Consider the following 20950-nt stretch of genomic DNA (forward strand, 5'->3'; position numbering starts at 1 on the left):
ATGAGTAAACTGATTTTTCTCTTCCTTCCCCAGGCCTGTGGTAGTGGAGACACGCCCAGCAGATGATCCTACTTCTCCCAGCAACCTCTATATCCAGAAATGAGTCCCTGGGATTGGGGGTGGAGATGTTAGGAATCAGTCACTACCCCCCCTCCCCTCCCCAGTGGACACAATATAGTGGTCATGACATGCCTGTGTCTCCCAATAAACGTGATTTTAACCTCTGCTGTCATCTTGGTTTTCTGGGGGGAGGGGAGGAGGGCCGAATTCCTGGATGCCTACTGACCCCCCCCCAAATTCAACGATCCAGTACAACATCAGGGAAGTAGCACAGACTTTATTTCTACAGCACATGGTCACCTCTCCCCCAGCGGCCTTGGGTGGAGGGATTTGGGGACTAAGGGGCTTGCTGTAAGAATAGGGCACTTGAAGTGTGAGTGAAGGGCCAGCTGTGGGTGTCTCAGCTAAGCTGGTCCTCATACTGCTTGCGGAAACAATCACCACTAGTGAAGAAATCCCAACATCTCTCTTGGTACATCTTCCAGACATAAGACTCCTAGGTGTTGGGGTTTGGGAAGAGTTGGTTGGTCACATCTTCAAATGCTTTATATGATCTGACCTTTTTACTGCCACCTGCTGATTGACCTTATATTAAAATTCTCCATGTCCTTGCCCATTTTTCTCCCATTAACACACCCTTACCTGACCCGTGTGTTCTGTCTCATCCTTGTTTATCAGACACATCAGGGAATACCTGGGGTTGGAAGGGCAGTGGGAGACAGGTCATAACCAGCCTTACTTACCTTCTCCTGATTGGCTGGCTGAGAACCCACCCACATGGATTCCACACCCCTTTTCCTAACTGACCAAAGCCCGGTATCCCCTCCCCGGATGTTGCCGGCCATTTCCACACCCTCCTGATTGGCCAGTGGGCCCACACTGACATGTAATTGGCCAGGTTGTGCTCCTCTAGCGTGTGGGTCTCGAAACCATGCGGTGTCGTATCAAAGTAGTCGCTGCCGATGCTGATGCCGCAGATGAAGCCCTTGGTCTGCGGTTGGCACGAACATCAGAGTCGAGGCCCATTTGACCCCCCCAGTGGTCCTGTAATCCTCTGGATCGCCCCCTGATATGACCCTACCTCCATATCTTCCCTCACTGCTCTTTTTGGTCTGCGGAGCTCACCAAAAGCGTCAAATGATCAGACCTGGGAGGCAGGTGCAAGTCAGTGCCTAATCTCTGACCAAATTCAGACTGCTCCTTCTTCTGGCTACCCCCTTCTGAGCCTTGCCTCCCATTCCCTAATCTCTCATCTCCCTAATCTCACCCTGATGCTTAAAAATAATACCTAGCATTATTGAGCACTTACCATGAGACCCTTACTACATATGAATTTACTTAATTCTCACAATGACCCTATAAGACTAGTTATAATTAATATCCCCATTTTACAGAGGAAGAAACTGATGTTTCTCCTCTTCTGAGGTCTACTCTTTCCTCTCCAAGTTCACTTCAGAAAGAAAAATGGGAGGAAAATACTTAAGGGCTAATCGTGTATGTAAATTAAGGAGGACCACGGGGGTGCGGGGGTGGCGGGAGATTGTGAAACAGCACAAGTTTTTTTTGTTGTTAAATTTGTTGTTGAAGTCTACTCAATTTACAATGCTAGTTTCAGGTGTACAGCAAAGCAATTCAGTTACACATACATAGATATTTTCTTTCCCATTATAGGTTATTAGAAGAAGTTGACTATAGTTCCCTGTGCTGTGCAGTGGGTCCTTGTTGTTTATCTATTTTAAATACAGTGATACATACTTGCTAGCCCCCAGCCATGCTCTGTTAAAAAGGCAGTTTGATACAGTGGAGCCATCACCAGCATTCAGGCAGCCCTCTCGGCAGAATCTGGGTGACTCCAGTTACGTTACCACTGTCTCAGAGTCTCCATGGCCAAAGTAGAGAACTCTGTAATAAAAGGTGTTGGCATTGTAATTTTAAGAAAGCATGCATCTATCTTGGCTTTTAAAAAAAAATCTGAAAAATAAGAAGCCTGAAATTCCTTACAATGGCACACATTAGGCAAGCTCCCGAACCAACCATCACATCCTAATCAGAGGAAAAGTAACAAAACATGAAGCAGTATCATATTAAATTTTTACACTCTTTTCTTTTTTTTTTTTTTTAAACAGAAGTCATGAGGATGGTACACAGGACCTCCTTCATGCTAAGCATACACTACCACTGAGCTATACCCTCCCCCTAAATTGTTACATTTTTGACAAATAATTTTCAGGAATTTAACCATAAGGCCTAATGAATGAAGGTCTCGTTATCCTCACTTCTTCCCTAGGTACTAACCCACTTTGGTGTGTTCTCAACTGGAGGAGCGTGAACAGCCCCCACAGTGGATCCCAGCCCCTCCACACCATGGTACCCACCGCTCTGCCAGCAGCCCGTTGGAAGTCACTGTTACAGAAATGGCACATCTGTTCTGTGTGGCCTCGGTATGCCTTTGTCTCTGGAGGGACTCCACGTGCCTCTGCCGGGCTCCTTGGGGGTGGCAGCCTCACAGCTGCACACACTCTGCAGGGGAGGTCTCAACCCCCCCTCCCCCACCTTCCTCCAGAGCCCAGGGGTGATGTTGCACAGGTAATATCATCCTCTGAGCAGCTCCAGGTGTTCATGCAAGTGCTTGTTCTGGACACACGGATGCTGGCAACGTGCCTGGTCCAGAGGAAGCCCCTAACCACCACCCAGGTGAAATCCCCTAGGATTGTTGGGTGAACTGAGGACCGCTCCACTGCTGGCAACGTCAAGACCTGGCTCTTGTCCCTCCAGCGTCCCAAACTATCATGTAAGTCTGCCAACTTTTAGTTCTGCATGGTTCTGGAGACAACACGTTCTGCATTTACTGATTTTATTTAATCTGACTGATGCTGTGACCTGCTAGTCAGTCCACCTGAGGTGGGGCCCTGCACCAAATGCTGTCAGGTCCGTCCCCATCGGAATCCACACCCTCTGGGGTAAAGAGCTCTGGGGGGCCCTTTCCTTGCAGAGACCACGTATAAAGCTAGGTGACAGACACCTCCACGAGCACTCAGCCCCAGGACAACCTCCCCCGCCCCCGGCACATGCTGCGTCCCCGTGGAGCTCCAGGCGTTACCACCGTGACGTTCAAGTCTCTTCTCAGAAAACCGTGCTGCGCTCTCGAAGGAAGATTTCAGTGGGACTTTGAGGGTCCATATGCCCCTGGTGGCCAGATGAATTGGTTTAATTAAGAGGACCTGCGGGCTCTTCCCAGAGCTCTTATATAAGTTACAGAGCAGCACATGGGCCTGGAGGTGTCACCATAGCCACAGGCATCGGGGAAGCTAAAATCCCGCCTCACCCTTGCCACTCAGACCCCCAACTGCCTTTAGTGGCCACAAGGGCGGGCACCTCTGAGTTCACGTTTCCTGGTTCTCTCCCTCCTCCTCAAGGATCTACTTTGCTTCCTGGGGAGGCGTTTGTCCTGTTCCCTAAGAGTCTGAGTCACCACTAAGTTCATGCCGATGTTAGGGTCTCGTCTTGTGAGGCCTGGCTTTGCACGGCTGCCGCAGCAGAGGACAAGCCCTCCTCCCCCTCCTGGGGTCTCCGGCTAAGAAGTAAACGCACAGAAGACAGATGAGCAAGGAGAAAAGCGTGGCAGGTGTGCTGAGGCTTTCCACGTACACAGGGCCCTTCACAGGAGGATGAATTCCTAACAGAGCGGCCAGAGCAGGAAGACTTTATACCTTTTAGATAAAGAAACAGTAAACATGTGAAGGCTTGGAGGCTGGAGGGGCTCAGGCGGGGGCAGTGAACGGTGGAGAGCTGTGTCCTGTTGTCCTCTGTCCCCAGGTCTGGGAGTCGGCAGGGCAGGGCTGGCTCCTCCTTTCAGGGAGGAGGTGGGGGACAGGTCCCAGTGGCTGCCCTCCTGCTGTTGCTCACCTGGCTCCTCCAGCTAGGATGTTTGACGTGTCAAGGTGCCGTGCTTGGGGGAACCTCCCAGGGCCCCCCCGAGCTCCTGCAGGGGCACCTCTGCTCCCTGGGGGACTGTCAGGTGAGAGCGGGTGTGTTCCCTGCCATGCAGCAGAGGCTCCCCACCTGGCCAGTTCCTCTCCCGACTGAGCACTCTGGGGCAAGAGCCGTCAGCCAGTCAAGAGACCACCTGTAAGTGAGGGTAGCAGAGGAAGGGAGACAAAGACCATTGCTGTCTGCCCTGGACCCACCCACCCCCGGTTCTCGGAGGAGTGCTTTTCCTTTTCCTGAGTAAATCCTGTGAAATCTTTTGCTGCACAACGCTGTCTCCTGTCTGTTATCTTATCTTTCAGGTGTGACAAGAGCTGGGGTCTTTTCCTTTCCCTTTTGGGGTAACAGTTCCATGAGTCCCAAGAGAGAAGGCAGGAAGAGGAACAGATTTAACTGGAACCGAGGGGGCAGAGGCTCCTTGGAAAGAGGCAGTGGCTAAAGCCTTCCCAGTGTTGGAGAGTGGTGAGTGGATCATGGACTGAAAGAGTATTGCCCGGATTTCCAGTCACTGGGGCATCCCCGGTGACCTCAGAGCAGGTTCAGGGTAGCTCCAGAGGAAAGGGGCCCGAGGACTTGGAGGAGTGAGGAGGTGTAGACATACAGTGTAGACAAGAGGGAATTGGGCCAAAAAGAGGAGGCTTGAGATGGAGTGGGAGACCGTTTTAGTTTTAAATGGAAGTGACCTGAGACTGTTAGAGGGTGAACAGCAGTCCCTGTGCTGATGGAACAGAGGCGAATACATAAGACTGAGGAGCAAGAAACTGAGAAGTTGGAGCAGAAACCCAGCCCCGTCATGGGGTTACTTGGTTTGGGTCTGGGTGGTGCCTGGTGTACCCTTCTCAGACTCTGAGAATTGCAGATGGAGTCACCCTAAAGTTGAGAGGGGGCTGAGAACAGAGGCATCCTGTCATCAGAAAGGACTTGAGGAGACTAGAAAGTTCTGGAAGGCTGAAGCCATCATTGTAGGATTAGGGCGGGAAGGGAAAGTGTGATACCCACTCCGCCGAATTAAAGAGGACACGTGGATCTAGACCCCAATCGCGATGCGTGGTGTCTGCAACCTGACTGTCGAGGTTCAAGGGTCTGTTTCTTGTGACTATAAAACAACAGAACTGGTGGAACCTAGTCCTTTACTGACTTTGATGGTGCGTGCTAACCTACAAAACTGGTGGACTTCTAAGTGCTAATTTCACAATTATGTCCTTCCCACCCCTCCCCCCGCCCCCACAGGATGCTGAGTATGCATATTTCAACTTCCCTGAACTTCTCCCTCTGAAGAGGGCTTTAATTCTCCACCTAGAGCACAATACCACCGTCGACGTTCGAACAACCTTTTCTGGGTGCTTGTCGCAGGAGTGGCAGACTTTCCTGGAGGACAGTTACCCGTATTTCCTGATAGTGGAGGATGAAGGCCTGAACCACCTCCAGACACACCTCTTCAACTTCTTAATCATTCAGTCTTGGGCGATGAAGGTCAATGCTGTGCTCTCCTCGGGCCAGGTGTCCGACTTCCTACGACTTTATGCGTATTTCATGCCAAGCAAGCACAAGAACCAGATGTTTTTCCAGAAGGTAATTTGCATCTCAAAGACAGGCTTCTGGAATGTCACAGAATTTTCCAAATTACTTGACTCAGTTTTATTTCTGCCTCTCCTATGGGAATTATCACCAGTCTCACAGAGAGGTATAGAGAAGTAGTAATAATGATGATTGTAACCCTAAATGCAGCCCTTTACTGGGCACGTGCGGCCATGACAGGAGTTAGTGTGTGGTCCTTCCAGAGAGCCATTTATTTACCGTTTGCAGCAGCCCGTGAGGGAGGGTCAGGGTCACAGGTAAGTAGTCTGCTCACTGTCAACACACAGTGGGTCTGAGGAGAGGCCTCTGACCCCCCTGCCTGCATATGCTCCCCTGTGGTGTGGGGTGCTGGAGCCACAGATGAGTGAAATGATGGTTAACTCAGCAGCTTTTCATGAGACAACCATGGAGAGAGTTGAGGAGGAAGGAAAAGAAGTGAAATATGTTTATTTAATAATAAATCATTAATAGAGCTTTCAAAGTATTGAGAATTTTAATTCCGTGATCTTACTATTTTGCTGTATCAGTATAATTAGTAATTACTGTACTGAAATTTTGGGAGTCAAAAATGCTCACCAGTTTTATAAATAAATCTGGTTTCTGTTTAATTTTCGCTGCTTAGAACAAATTTAGAATGTGAGGATGACTCTTATTTCATCAAAATGATTTTTGAGTTAGTTAACACTTTTCATTTTTTGAGTTTGGGGTCACACCCCTCATGATATTGGGGACATCTGGATGGTTGTAATGAAGTATAAGATAGAACTCCAATCATTAAACCATTTCCAACTCGAGGTGCCCTCTGTGAGCAGAAACAGACCTGGGACTTGTTTCTGTATTGAGAGGAGGTCCTGTAATCCACTCACCCTTTTTTACTCTGTGAGAGCGTTTTTTGAATTTGAGTTTGAAATGTCCCTACAAGTTTCCTTCCCAATCTATCCTTCAGGAAAACTTTTTTTTAATGGAGGGTTTTATTTCTGGTAAAATAATTTATTTCCTAATTTGCTGAACTCTCACCCTAGAGAGGATCTTTCACTTTCATTCTGAGGACCATGTAAAATGCTGAAGAAGATGCAGTGTATGTTGATAATGGTAGTTACTGGGGAGGGGGGAGTGTTACGCTTTTCTCTGTGTGTATGTTTAAAATTTTTCCTAATAAGACACAGTGCATTACATGAGTACAGTGTTTCTTTTTCAGATGTTGAAAGCGTTCTAAAATTACATTGTGGTGATGATTGCACAACTCTGTAAATTTACCAAAGTCATTGATTTGTACCCTTAAAGTGAGTAAATTTGTGTCATGTTAATTATACCTTCATAAAGCTGTTAAAAAAATAAAATGGACCAAATTCCCAGACAAAAATTGATTTGGCAAAGACAAAATAGTGCTGTTTGGCAGACTTGAAAAGCACTGTTGATGATATATAATTACTTTAGTGTATTTTTTAATTTAGAAATATATTGTAACAATTATATCTTTAATATATGATTGTCTATAGTTGGAAAGTAATGTGACACTTTATTTATGACAATTTATGTGACTTGCCTATCTTTTACAGAATAAGAATAACATTGAAAATGCTTATAAAACCCTGATGAAGAAATTGGAAGAATGTCGACTTTTAGCATTGGGACATCTTTTTGGAAATTTTAAATGGGAAAATATGATGGAAGAGGTACTGAAACTTTAAAAAAAACCTCTTGACTTGAACTGTTTAATGACAAAAAAAAGATGCAAAAGTAGTACAGGGTCCCCACTTGCCCCTCCCCCAGCTTCCCTGCATGTTAGCACCTGGTGTGACCACGTGCACCTGTCCAGCCAGGGTGTTAGTGTCAGTGTAACAATATTAACTAAGCTCAGACATTATTTGTATTTCACTTACATTTGCACTGATGTCCTTTTTACAGACAAAAGGAACTAAACTGAGAAACATATTAGCAACAGAATTTAATAGACCACTTTTTCTGATTATCAAAAAATTCCTCACAAATTTTATTTTTTAGTGGGTGCTAGTATTTCTCTAATGCCTGGCATTTAAATTGTTTGAAAATTGGCTCTAACAAAGAACTCCACAATTACGAATATATGTACGTATATGCGTAACTGGGACATTGTGCTGTACGCCAGAAATTGACACATTGTAACTGACTGTACTTCAATAAGAAAAAAAAAGAACTCTGTGATGAACATCTTGATGCCTAAATCTTGGTACATATTTTGTGGTATTTACCTAACCTAGATACCTAGAACTTGAGTAGTCAATTAAAAGTATCAACATATTTAATGATAATCTTATGTTTTACTAAATAGCTTTGCAGTAACTCTGTACCTATTTATATTGTTATCAATAAAGTAAAAGAGAAATGACATGTCATATGATTTCCAGTGCTATTATCATTAAGATATACTTTGCAAACTTGGAAGTAAAAAATATGCTAATTGTTCATTTTGTTATTTAAGAGGTTAACACTTTTATTTTTATTTGTATTTCTTTGGTGAATTATCTGCTCATCTCTTACTAAAGGCTTAGTTGTTTTCTTATTGATTTATAGGAGCTTCCTATGTATTGAAGTTTTTAATAATTTCACTGAAATACTTTTTATTTTCTCATGGTAAATTTTATTGCTTTAGATAGGAATGGTTATAGTTTCATGTCATCACAAGTGTTCTTTGTATTTCTTCCAGTGAGATCACTTATGATTGAAACTGTTTTCCTGAACATCCTGGTATTTTACAATTTCCTTCTGTGACTGGCACGTGAAATGATTTCTCCGCTTAAAGAGCTGTGGCCGGAAGGGTCTGACATTCGACGAGTTCTTTGTGTCACTTCATGCTCGTTGTTCTTGAGTTTGTACCACAGCGTCTTAGAGAATAGGTCGCAGACCCCCGCTGCTCAGAAAATTAACACCCAACAGGTGCGATCATTATTTTACTGTGAAATACAACACCATGGTTCTCCATGTTTGAAATTTTATTGATTTTCATTTCCCCAATTCATTTGATTGACTTTATTTCTCTAATTTATATGAACTTCCAAAAAAGGGGTGGGGGAGGCGATAGAATTTGTTTCTAAGACTCATCGATGGTGCCGTTACACGATTTGGTGTTTTACTTTGCACGTTTCCCTTAGTCCACGTCTAGTCAAATTTGTCCAGTCCTCCCCGGAAGAAAGGAGCTGGCACTGGTGAGAGCTGGCCATCGTCCGAGGTTCGGGTCTCCTCACACCCCTTCTGCCCTTAAATCCTCACAGTAGCATTTTTAGGGGGCGCTGTCATTCTTATTTCCCGGATGGGCACGCTGAGGTTCAGCGGGTCCGGGGAGCAGTCCTCAAACCGAACTGTTAAATGCGGTGTGGCGTGAACCCAGGGCTGTCTCGTCCCGGTTCCGCTGGTCCTGGAAGCGGCAATCCTGCCTCCCGTCCTCGCCGGGGAGACACGGAAGGGCCGAGCCTTCCCTGGCTGAGAGGCCGCCGCGGCTTCGCTGTCCTGCTGAGCAGCCGTCCCTGCGCTGCGCACAACGCGCTCACACACGGGTCCCCCCTGCTGCCGTGGAAGATTCTCACTAAGGAAAAACGAAGTTTTGTCTCTTTCTTCCGCAGTTTCAGAAATGAGCGGGACTCACCGTGCTTCTCTTGCGTCCTTTGTGTGAGTCGTGGTCCTGGTGGCGCGTCCCACGGGGCTAGGCGGGTCATCTTAGGTACCACCCAAGTGACCTACACCCAGTGTCTCTGGAGCGGCTCATCCTGTAGGCCCGTCTCGCTCCAGGGAGGCGCTGCACCTTCCTGCGTCTGGGGCCCCGAAACCCGCGGGCACGGGAGGTGGCCAGGTTACATGCGCCCCCGCCTTTCCTGCTTCGGCCGGGGACGCATTCCCAGCCGCGCCGCGTTCAGCGCCAGCTGTACACATGAGGGAGGCCGGGGGAGAGGACAGCCTCGGGGAGGGCTCCTGAGCCCGGGCCGCTCGGCAGCCGCGCTTCACCAGGACAGCCCGCACCCGGGACGTGGGGAGACCGGCCTGCTCAGAACCGGGGTGTCAGTGCGTGACGGCCGCCCGCACGCGGGGAGCAGCTCGTGGGCTGCCCAGGCGTCGCGCAGCGTCACGCGGGGTCCTTCAGTCTCACGCAGGGTCACGCAGCGTCCTGCCGCGTCCTTCAGCCTCACGCAGGGTCACGCAGGGTCACGCAGCCTCTCACAGCCCCACGCAGCCCCACGCAGCGTCGCGCGGCGTTGCTCGGCCGCGGGTCCCTGACGCGCTCTGTGGCTCGTGCAGGGGGAACGCCGCGGCCCGCCCCTGAGGGAGGCGGAGGACCTGTGCAGGCTGCGCTGTCTCGCTGCGGTTTTCCTGCTCCGCGTGCCTCTTCCCCAGAGAGCCCGCACCAGAGTCGTGGCTTCCTGCTGGACCGAGGAAATTCAGACCGCCTTACAGATGGTGAGTGGACGCTCGGCCAGGGGGCCTTGTCTCTGGTGTGTGGGAGCCACGTCAGCGCGGGCGCCTGAAAGGGTCAGTGGCCTGGTCAGTCCCTTCCGAACTCCAGCAGCTGTGTTTACGGTAGGACCGGCCGCGCGCCGTCTCCAGCCTGAGGGGACCATCTCTCCCACTCCGCCTGCGTCAGGGCCGGGGTCGGGTCAGGCCCAGGGTCAGGGTTGGAGCCGGGGCCGGGGTCAGGGCCAGGGCTGGGGCGGGGGCCGGGTCAGGACTGGGGGCCAGGGCCAGGGCTCCTGGCCCTGTCCCCTGCGCTGCGCAGCCGGCCTGTCTGCGGGGGCGTCTGCTTCTTGCTTCTTCTTCAGCCTGAGCCCCACCCGTGGCCTTTCCCTCATCTCCTGTCCCTGGAGTGTGCGTCCCTGAATAAATCTTCACTCAAAAAAAAAAAAAAAAAAAAGAAAGAAAGAAAGAAAGAAAAAGAAAAATTAGGGTTTTGTGATGTCAACTGGGAGAGAACAATGACCGTCGTGTTCTGCTCTTGAGAGCCGTTGAGGAAAGCAGTCTGATTGTTTATTATTTTCGTCCAGTATTGAGGATATTTAGGGAAAATATGTTGACTTGAAAAAAATAGCAAAAGAAAACCTTACCCAGGAGCCCACGCAAATCAGTGCTGGTCACCATTGATGTTTCAGTTTATTCTTTTTGGTGTAAATGCGTAGGTTTTTCTCTGTTATGTGTAATTGTTTCTAACATTGGGACTATACATAGTTATAGGTAAAGATGTATATATAATGTATAGTCTATACTTTTTTTCTTTCCACGTGTTTTCCCAGTTTCTCCCTCACTCCACTCATTCTGTGGTGGCTATTGGCTGTTTTCGATGGACACAGCGCGGTCTGGGAAGTGAAGAGGGCGTTTGCTGTGTTATATAGGTGCTGCTGCTCCCGGGTTCTTCGTGTGTGAGTCTTTCCCTTTGATCTGGGGACTCCATGCCCAGAAATGGGATTAGCAGACCTTTTTTACGGATCTTGACACTTAGAATCCAAGTGCTCAGGGAGAGTACTTTAGAACCAGTCAGTTAGGAAGCCAGTCCACAGGTGTCGACCCACCGCACACGCTTTGCATGAGTCCTAGGGAGGAAACTGAGAACCTAGTCCCCCCACCCCCAGCACTGTCATAGAGCCCTGTTTTGCGGGGGAGACAGATACTGAATTTTTAAAATTTACATTAAGGAGGAACTGCAGGATGCTTTAGTACCTGATAATGAGAAGACTCCACTCAGTCTGAGAAGGATGGCTTCTCCTAAGAAATAAAGAAGTCAGGTAACCCAAGTCTGTTGGTTTGGGCTGGTTTCACTGGTGGTGCCTCAGTGATGTCTGCTGTGGCAGCTCATGGCGTGTGTGGGCAGCACTTCCAGTCCAGTTGTGGAGGGGTGGGCCTGGGTCTGCAGTCATGAGCACTTCCAGGGGACACAGGATCATGTGCTTCTACTGGTGTCCAGTGAAAGTACGTTCCTGTGTCCCAGAGCCCACTGGGGAACCCTTTCCTTGGCATTTTCCATCAGGAAGAGGCAGACTGTGGTTCACTAAAGGGATAGAGATCCTGTCTTTAGCGCCTGTTTAATTCACTTCAGGCATCTTAGTGTAAGTCATGCCAGGGCAGTACGCTGAGCCTAGGGATACTCTACGTCAGACACTGAAATAATATGATACAGCGTCAACAATGTTGTGCTATGAGTTTTGCTGTAAATTTACTTTCGAGAAATAATTTTTTTGCCAACTTTGTGTCGGTTGAATTACATGTACTCAACTACTGAATGGTATGTATATATTAATTGTGGTATTGATTTACAGATGTAAAGGAGTGCTCTGTATGTGTAATTTTCACTTACCTGAGTTTCATAAACAGTTTTTTAATGCACAGTGGGTATTAAATGAAAAGAATAGTACAGAGTCTTTCTAAATGATGGGATGTTCTTGGGGGACCCTGCAGGACATGCTCAGTGGTCTTGGCTGGTAGAAAACATCGTTCTTTAACTAGAGTGGTGTGGATGGCCAGATATGTGGGAAGAGCACTGTATATTCCGTGCCTGTGTTAAGTGTGTCCTTGACCTCTGTTACCTCATTCAGACAACACTCCTCATATGTCCTCATTTTATGAATGAAAACCTGGGCTCAGGAAGGCTGAGTGGCCCCTTAGTGGGCAGCTAACAAATGACCAGGTTGAGGTCCTGTTTCATCTTAAGCCTATGCCCTCCCACGCCCTCTGCTCTCCCCACATGTTGGGAGCAGCTGATGACCCCTCACCCCTCCTCTGGTCTCCCCCTTCTCTGAGCTTCACTTGGGGGGCACTGGCACCAGGAAGCATAACTTCAGGGAGCCTCAGACATTTTGGCAGTAAAAGGCATATTCTGAGGTCTCTGGAGAAACTGAGCAGCTCAGCAAACTGCAGGGAGGGTTTCATGTTTGCTCCAGTCTTGATACTTGAAGGCCACTTGTGGTACCTGTCAGATGGAGTGAGTAAAGTCGGGGACTTCTGGTGTTCTGTTCTCACACATTACTGCTGACTCAGTGGTGGGATGGGGAAGGATCTGTGGCCTGGGGGTGGGGACAGACCTCACGTGCGTGGTTCCCAAAGTAGGGTCCCCTGACCAACAGTATCAGCATCACCTGGGACCTTGTTAAAAGTACAGATTCCTGGGTCCACCCAGACCCATGGGATCAATCTCTCTGGATGGTGGCCCAGCAATCTGTCATATTTAATAACCTTTCCAGGTGAGGCTTATGCTGCATTTTGAGAATCACTGCTCCGTGGCTCTAAGGAAATCTCCTCAGTTTTTATTTGTAGATAAAACTACAGTTGAGGTGGGAGGTCCCTGCCTTTTTGGTATGTATGATTTAATCAGGAACCACAGGTAGCCGTTCTGAGTTACCTGGTTGGAGCGGAGGTGCCCAGCGCAGTAGCCAGCAGCCATAAGTGGACAGTGGGCACTTGAGATGTGGATAAGTCTAAAAGAGACACCATATTTCAAAAACTTAGTGTGAAAAACACATAAGCTGTTCTGTTAATATTTTTATATTTATTACACATTGAAATGATAATATTTTGGATATGTTGGGTTGAATGAAATAAGTTAAAATGAATTTCAGCTTGTTTCTTTTATAATGTGACATCCAGAAGATTTGAAATAACATTTACAACTTGCCTGTTTGCCTGTGTTACACTTCTGTTGGGTTACTCTGGATGCGGTGCCACATTGATCGAGATGACAGGAGAGCCTGAGTGTTTTATCAGTAAGGGAGTTTAGTGCAGAGAGCTGGCTTTTTTTTCCCCTCTGAACCGAACTCTAACACTGACGAAAGGATGACTCCACTCACTCAGAGAAGTTACTGAACTCTTGTCTGCCTTGCTCTGTGCTAAGCATGCTCGGGGAGACATCCTGCCTGTGACTGGTGGGGGGACAGATGCACTTCTGTTAACTCTGTGGCTGCACAATGATGTAGGCTAATGGGAATCTTTGAGTTTGAAGGTTTCAGCATCTTCTAGATCCCTGAATGATCAAATGCTCCTTATTTTTTTTAATGCTCTTTTGACCTGGAAATAAAATGGAAAACATTAAATCCTAAGTAAATATTGTACATTTGAAAGCAATGTTTCTGTAGTCTTGGATTTGTGGGTTACAGTAGGAGAAAAAAATGTATTAGGCATGAAATACAGATTTCTATGATTCAGAATACAGAACTATGATGAATTCATTTTTTGGTTAGTTTGATTTTATTTTAGCTTTAACCTTGCAAGGTATAAAGCACTCATCATTAACCAGCCCAGAAGGGCTCACATCAGTAAGAAAAGGAGGAGCCTGGCTACCTTAGCCTGCGTGTTCAAGACCATGTTAGAGTTTACTGCTAATGTAAAAATTGTCAATAACTTGGTTTTATTTCCAATTTTCAGAAAAACTGGTGTGACTATTTCATCCTAAGTAATATAAATGTTTTTGAATTTTGGAATCTGAATTTAACTCACCTTTCTGACTTAAGTGATGAGCTTTTGTTGAAAAATATAGCATTTTACAATGAAGAAGAAAATGTTCAAGGTACCACCTTAGTATATTATAATAAGTATACTTTTATCCAGAGGTAGACCTTATAAAGGATTTAAAACTTCAAAATCATTTTTCTATACTTCCAACATATAACATAGCAGTCATCGTCTTTCCACTGTTTGTTTATACATGTATATAAGTTTTACTTAGTTGCAATCAGAGTGAATGTATTTTAAAACATTTTTAACTTAATATTACTCCACGAGTATTGTTACAAACAATATGTGTTTGGGAAATTGGCATTTCTAGGTAACAGTTGAATTTTCTGTTTAAATACATGCATAACATTTTTTCATAACATTAATGGAATCATTCTACTACTATTAGATATTTAGGGAATTTAAAATTTTTTCCAAAGATAAAGCTGATATATATATATATATACATGTATTATATGTTATATGTAATTAATTTTCTTTTCTTTGCATCATTTTATGAGAATAAATGTTGTTTATTAATAGTGAAAGAAAAATAAGACACATTTTAAGAGAAGTATAACTAATTGAGCATTACCGTGAATCAACAGTACTGTGAAGCAGCATTACTAATTGAGCAAAACCACTAAGTTTTGGTTCCTACATATTGCAAACACTGGAATGAGTTAGCTACAAATATATTTAGCAATTCTTTACAAACATTCTAACTTTTGAAAACTCATAGTTTTTATTCTGTTTTATTGATTGTAAAGCTATGTGTGACATAACATTTCTTACTACCTTGAAGAATATTTAGGTGTTCACCATCTGTTATTGTTAGTTAAGATAGTTATAATTTTAATACTTAGTTATCAAATAGGGGAACAAGATAAATTTTAAGGTGTGCAGTCTCACAGGCAACACTAGGGATCATTTTCCTTTAGGTTCAGTTTGGAACTCACTGAAAATGTCACTGTTTGACAAGTATTTTAGAGTTCTATGACTTTAGTCAAAGTAAGTGCATCCGTGTATGTGTGAATGACTTTTAGTACTTACCACTTTTAACTCTTATATAGGTCTACATTTGAATTTGGGAAATGTCATTACGAAGGATTATGAACACCTCTGGGATACTGTATCAAAGTTGGCCTGAAAGTTTGATGTTGGAAAGCCATTTCCTCTGAGAACAACAAAACTTCCTTTTCTTAAAAAGGCTCCATCACCGATCAAAGGTAAGAGATCGCTGAATTAATTTGAAAGAAAAGCCTCATCCCTCTGAAAATGTTTTGAAACATTTGAACGTTGTTAACTAAATGTTGCAGGTACAAGTATTTTCCTGGTGCTGTGCATTTTCACAATAAATTACCTATATTGTCATATCCTTGGGGCAATAATACTTTGAGTGTAATTTTGAAGTTTTATGTTTTGCTTGTAACTAATATTGCTGTCAATTTTTAAAAAAGCAAGATACATGTGATTTCCATTTCTGTCAGTATGAAAGTGTTAGTAAGTGAAATGCTGGATAAAAGACACCAAACATCTTTGTATAAAATCGTAACTGAGCTCAAAACAATAGGAGGGAAATCTCAGGAGCCAACAAATGAAGGAAGAGATAGATCTGCAGATCACTCTGAGAATTTCTAATTATAGGTCTGCTCTCCCAGGAATCTGGGTTTTGGTTTACTCTGTTATCAGGGTCAGGACCACGCTAAGCCAGAAAATAACCTTAAAGTGATCAAAGGAATCTGGCACATTCTCCATAGAAGAGCAACACGATAAACCCTGGTTTTACAGGATTATCTGTGAAATGTGAGTGTAAACACAAATTTATAAAACAGCAGAAGAAATAAGTCCCAAGAGAAACAAGAAGTTACAGAAATGGAACTCTTAAGTCCTTCAGGTTTTGTAATTATCCAAAGTAGAATGTGCTATATGTGTGTTTAAAAATGTTTAAAGAAATAAAATAGGAAATTTGAAATGTGAGAAAATAACAACACGATGCAAAACATTTCATTCACTTTGTAAAGTAGCCAAAGTTGTAGAAATGAAAATACTGTCAGTGGATAGGTTTGAAGCTGACGGGATTTTGCCAAAGAGAGAATTTGTGAACTAGAAGTAGGTCACAAAAATTACATGTACAAATAGAGATGACACAGTGTATGCCTTAAATTTACACAATGTTGTATGTCAGTTATATCCCAATAAAGCTGGAAAACATTTGAAAATAACCAAAACAAGCAAAAAAAATAGATACAAAAAATTATAAAATACAAGTTATATCTTCCATGTCTTCATGGAATGAAGCACACTAATATTCGCATTACAGGGGTCCCAGAAAGAGAAGAGAGAGAGAAAGGACCTGAGGAAATTTTTGAAGAAATAATAACCGAAAACTTACCCAACTTTGTAGAGGAAACAGTCACCCAAGTCCAAGAATTGCAGAGTTGCACACAGGATCAATCCAAAGAGGAACACACCAAGGCACGTAGTAATCAAATTGACAAAAGGAGAAAATATTAAAATTAAAATGACTAAAATTAAAAGACTGACCATAGCAAGTGTTGGCAAGCTGTGAAGCAGCACTACTGGTGGAATGCAGAATAACACAATACTAGGCTTCTACCTAATAGAAATGAAAACATTTTGTCCAAAGACTTGTACATAACTGTTCATGGTGGCTTTCTTTGTGATAGACATTATCAACTAGAAAACACGTTTATATAACCATGCAATGGAATATAACAACAATGAAAAGGACTGAATACAGACCTAATAACTACATGAGTGAATTTCTAAATAATAATGCTGAGTGGAAGAAGCCAGAGAATAGATTATTCCATTTATATAAAGTTCTTGAAAATGCAAACTAATCTATAGTTACAGAAATCATATCAGTGGTTTATTTCTGGACAGGGTCTAGATGTGGAGGGAAGAGAGAGATTATAAAGACACACAAGAAACCCTTTGAAGATGGTGTTTATATTTATTTTCTTGTTTGTGGTAAAGGTTTTGTGAATATATACATATGTCAAAACATCAAATTGTACACTTTAGATATGTGACTCTTGTCAGTTTAACCTCAATGAAGCTGTAATTTCAAATAAAAAAGATATAACAAGAAAAAATAAGAGACATGGAAGATAGAATGAAGATGTGTAACTTTTCATTCATTTGGAGATTCAGAAGCAGAGAATGAGCCAAGGTGGGTCAGGCAGTATTTGAAGAGATGATGGCTGGGCAGTTGCCTGGATGATGAAACACAAGAATTTGCACATCGAGGGCATACGATGGGTCCCAAGTGGGTCAGTTAACAACTGCACATGCACACTGAAAAATACCCATGCTAGACACAATGCAACAGAATCATAGAATGTGAAAAATAAGTATTTTAAAAGAATCAAGAGTTACTTACAAAGGAAAAAATTAGTCTGATAATAGACTTTCCCAGTAATGGTGATAGAAATCAGAACATAATGAAATTATATATAATTTTTAACATGTAATTTAAGAATGAAGGAGTAAAGTGGACATTTTCAAAGTACAAACATGGATTTATCCATCATCCTGTCATGGCTGAAGATATTTCTGCATCATGAATTTCAGGAAGAATAAAATGACCCCAGAAGGAATGTGAAGGAAAGTTAAGGGGAAGTCAGGATGTAGTTACAAGTATGGTTTTCAGAGGACAGGGGAGGAATATATATCCTCTGCCCTTAGTCAGGATAAGTCCCCTAGACAAAGACTCTTGAGTTCAAGGAGATGGTTGGCACCGGGAAGGTCAAATAAGGGAGTGTTAGGTAACACCAGGGAGAAAACATAGTCCATGCAGGGCATTAATGAGTAGGTTTCTATGTGGGCAACTGCAGGTAAGTTATACTAGGAATTTTCAAACGGTGTGCAAACCACTTGGGAGATGTCTTACCCAAAGAGCAAGATAGCCAGGGTATTTACCCTGCAACTTCCATCCAGTCTTTGGGGCATGAAATCCTTAGGACGCTGGCTGCAACTACAGCTGTAAGAGGAAGGTGCCCAGGTACAGTTGTAGGGCTCATAGGAAGGTATCAGGCAGACACTGGAACAGTGAGCATCAGGGGAGTAATAGGCAGCCTACCTGGAATTAGGAGCCAGATATTAGATAAAAAGGCATTCGTTAGCCAGCTGTCATATATACAGTGTGCATGTGACATGTATGAACACTGTTGTGTGTGTGTATCCATGTTTGTAATATCCAGAAGGGTGTAAGGGAAGACACCAGTGATACCCAGTAACTTCACTGACATCGGTATCTTCCTCTACTGTTTTTTCATCTTATTTTTATAAAAGTATAATGTAAGAGATTTATGAGTGAGACTTCCACGTTCAAATTCCTTGTCCCATAATAAGATATGAGAAAAGGAATAAACATTTGGAAATAGGAAACAGGCATTTTTCTGTCTATCCATCCATCCACCTACCTACCTACCTACCTACCTACCTACCTAAGTGCTGCCTTTCTTATACACTGCGGTGTTCCAGAATGTTTTAATGTGGGAAGTAGCTTTATGGTATGGGCTGGAATTGATCACTGTAAATTTAGATCGATCAAAAATGTTTCTTTAATGTGAAGTTTTGGAAAATGATGTATAATATGTCTGCATGAAAGTTTCACATTTGACCTTGTCTTAATTTTTTACTTGTTTACAGATACCTTCAAGGAAAAGATGCCTAATTATGTTTTATTCCAATGTCATGTCAGGTGGTGGATAAGTTTGTTGGAGACATTTTGAAAGATTTGCCCTTCCTGGTGAGGTATGGGGCTCAAAGTGCCTCAGTAAATACCTGGGTGGAATAAATGAATTACTCATTAAAGATTCTATGAAATGTGACATTATTTATAAATAGGGTATGTTAGATGTAATGTGTTTGTAACACATGAGTTTAATATCAAAGCCTTTTGGATCATAACTAGGTTAAAATCAACATGATTTTAATCTTAGAGTAAAATCATTCTACCTGCATGTTTTTAATTAATGAATTAATCTATGAATATTTGTTGATGTTGACCTCACTGTTAGAGATACACAGTGGAGTCTGGGTTCTTAAGTCTCTAATAAACTGCTCTTTGGAGCCTACTATCCACGTTCTATGACAGAAAGAGGAAAGGTGGCTGTGATTTTTAAAAACAAAAATTTTTTTTAAATGAAATCTGTGCTGTGTTTGGAGGCATGTGGTTTAAAATAAGCATGTACTTCCTGTCATCTCATAGTGACGACCCTGCTGTAACTTCGCTGGTCAGACAGAAGGAATTTGATGAACTCGTGCACTGGCATTCCCACAGACCCCTCAGTGACGACTACGACAGGACAAAGTGTCAGTTCAATGGTCAGTGCTGCGACTCTGGTGAAATAAATTAAGATCGGTTTCACTCTCTTCCTGTTATTTTATAATGAAAAGTTGTCGTGTTATGAGCCAAGAGTTATACTTCTTGAATAATAACAGTGTTCTAGGTGTTAGAGGTGGTGTCAGTGAGGCAGGTGATGGAAGAGCCCCCCTTGGTTGCTGACGGCCACCTGTCCATGGCCACGCGGCTCTCTCGGGAGGAAGTGCATGGATAATGGCATTTGTCCCCACAGAAGTTAGAAGCTTTTTTAAGCAAAGACAGCTTGCAGTTGACACCTGTGTGTTCCTTGACCTCAGAAATATTGAGGCCAAAGGCTTCTGAGCAGTTTCAGCAGCTTTCACAGCACTCAGTTGCCTGCTCGTCACAAGTATAGTGGATTTACTGCCCATGGTGCTCAGGTTGGAGGGGCTGCCACAGGAGGCCGTGTCACTGCTGACAGTATGTCAGTGAGAGTGAGTTAGGGACCCTTCTCCCCGGCTCATCCCGTGTCTTCCTCTCACCCTGGTCTACCCCCTGCTCAGCCCCTCCTTCACATGGACAAAACTTAGCATCAGAAAAATCTAGATGTGTACATGATAAGCATGCTCACACACACCACTCACCAGCCCCCTGAGGGACACAGCAACCAAGATCCAAAAAAATACGAGGGACTTTTTAGATTAATCCCTAACATCCTTCCAAGTGGTTTGATTTGATATTGGCAGATAAGGATAGAAAAATCAACCCACTGAATTATCCCATTTAAGTGAGGACTGTAGGTTTCTTTGGGGCTGGGAGCAAGTCATACCTTTGTTGTTGGGGTTTCCTATGTCAATGGATTTTTCCACAGTGACAGGTTTTCTGAGCTGACAAGTTCTTGGCTCTGTGGCTGTGGTCTGGAGTAAGGGTTTTTCTATCAAGTGATGCAAGAAGGCCTAGATGGGTGTCTTCCTGATTCTTCCACCTTCCCCTCATTAACTTCCTTCACAGCACATGACAGAAGCAGTGCTCAGAAGCTGTCATTCTCTGCAGCATCTTGATGTTTACTTTGAGAGGTAGATGATGAAAGAGTGTTCTATCCCTTCCATCCTTTAAGGAATGAGGCTACAGACGAGAGAGCTTGACTGAAGATTCCCTCTTCAATGGAAGTAATCAGCCTAAATGACTGCTCCAAACTAAAAGGAAAAGTGTGTGTGTATGTGGGGGTGGGGTGGGGTGGTGTGAAGCATCAGTGAGAATGCTGTTGCAAAAATATAGTTGTGTTGCATTTTAAGTCTTTTCTTTTTCAGAAAAATCTAGAGATCCTCATTATCTCAGATCTGTGCAAAAGTATCATGTTTTTCAGCGATTTTATGGGAAGTCACTAGAATCAGTCTCTTCAAAACTTCTTGTAACTCAAGCCGCCAAGCCCAGGAGGAATTTCTGTGAACCCAAGGGCAAAAAGGCACAGGTAGTTTCTGTTAAGTCTATCCTTTTTTTTTTAACTTTTCTTTATCTTGTATTGTTATTTGTTCCATCTCTTTGGTA

At 44.0% G+C, this 20950-nt stretch overlaps 3 protein-coding genes across 3 annotated transcripts in view; 2 read left to right on the forward strand and 1 right to left on the reverse strand.

Annotated features, from left to right (window-relative positions):
* Positions 1-66, forward strand: part of LOC116657642 (probable ATP-dependent RNA helicase DDX60) — a 22353-nt gene extending 22287 nt beyond the window's left edge. Inside the window, exon 13 of the mRNA XM_032461033.1 lies at positions 34-66. Coding sequence (XP_032316924.1) covers positions 34-66 — 33 coding nt within the window. The remainder of the gene's footprint in view (positions 1-33) is intronic.
* Positions 67-317: 251 nt separating this feature from the next.
* On the reverse strand, positions 318-1198 carry LOC116657643 (ryanodine receptor 3-like; the record flags this gene model as incomplete). Its single annotated transcript, XM_032461034.1, has 4 exons — positions 318-556; positions 703-754; positions 945-1051; positions 1142-1198. Coding segments are annotated over 4 exons (312 nt in total), but the record flags the coding sequence as incomplete, so codon positions are not given.
* A 4045-nt stretch (positions 1199-5243) lies between these two features.
* LOC116657644 (probable ATP-dependent RNA helicase DDX60) overlaps positions 5244-20950 on the forward strand; it is a 16338-nt gene continuing 631 nt past the window's right edge. Inside the window, 10 exon segments of the mRNA XM_032461035.1 lie at positions 5244-5619; positions 7185-7300; positions 8379-8554; positions 9908-10053; positions 13999-14140; positions 15141-15296; positions 18748-18774; positions 18777-18852; positions 19310-19425; positions 20713-20873. Coding sequence (XP_032316926.1) covers positions 5245-5619; positions 7185-7300; positions 8379-8554; positions 9908-10053; positions 13999-14140; positions 15141-15296; positions 18748-18774; positions 18777-18852; positions 19310-19425; positions 20713-20873 — 1491 coding nt within the window. The 5' untranslated portion in view covers position 5244.

This window comes from Camelus ferus, chromosome 18 (genome assembly GCF_009834535.1).
Source record: "Camelus ferus isolate YT-003-E chromosome 18, BCGSAC_Cfer_1.0, whole genome shotgun sequence".
Lineage (NCBI taxonomy): Eukaryota > Metazoa > Chordata > Mammalia > Artiodactyla > Camelidae > Camelus > Camelus ferus.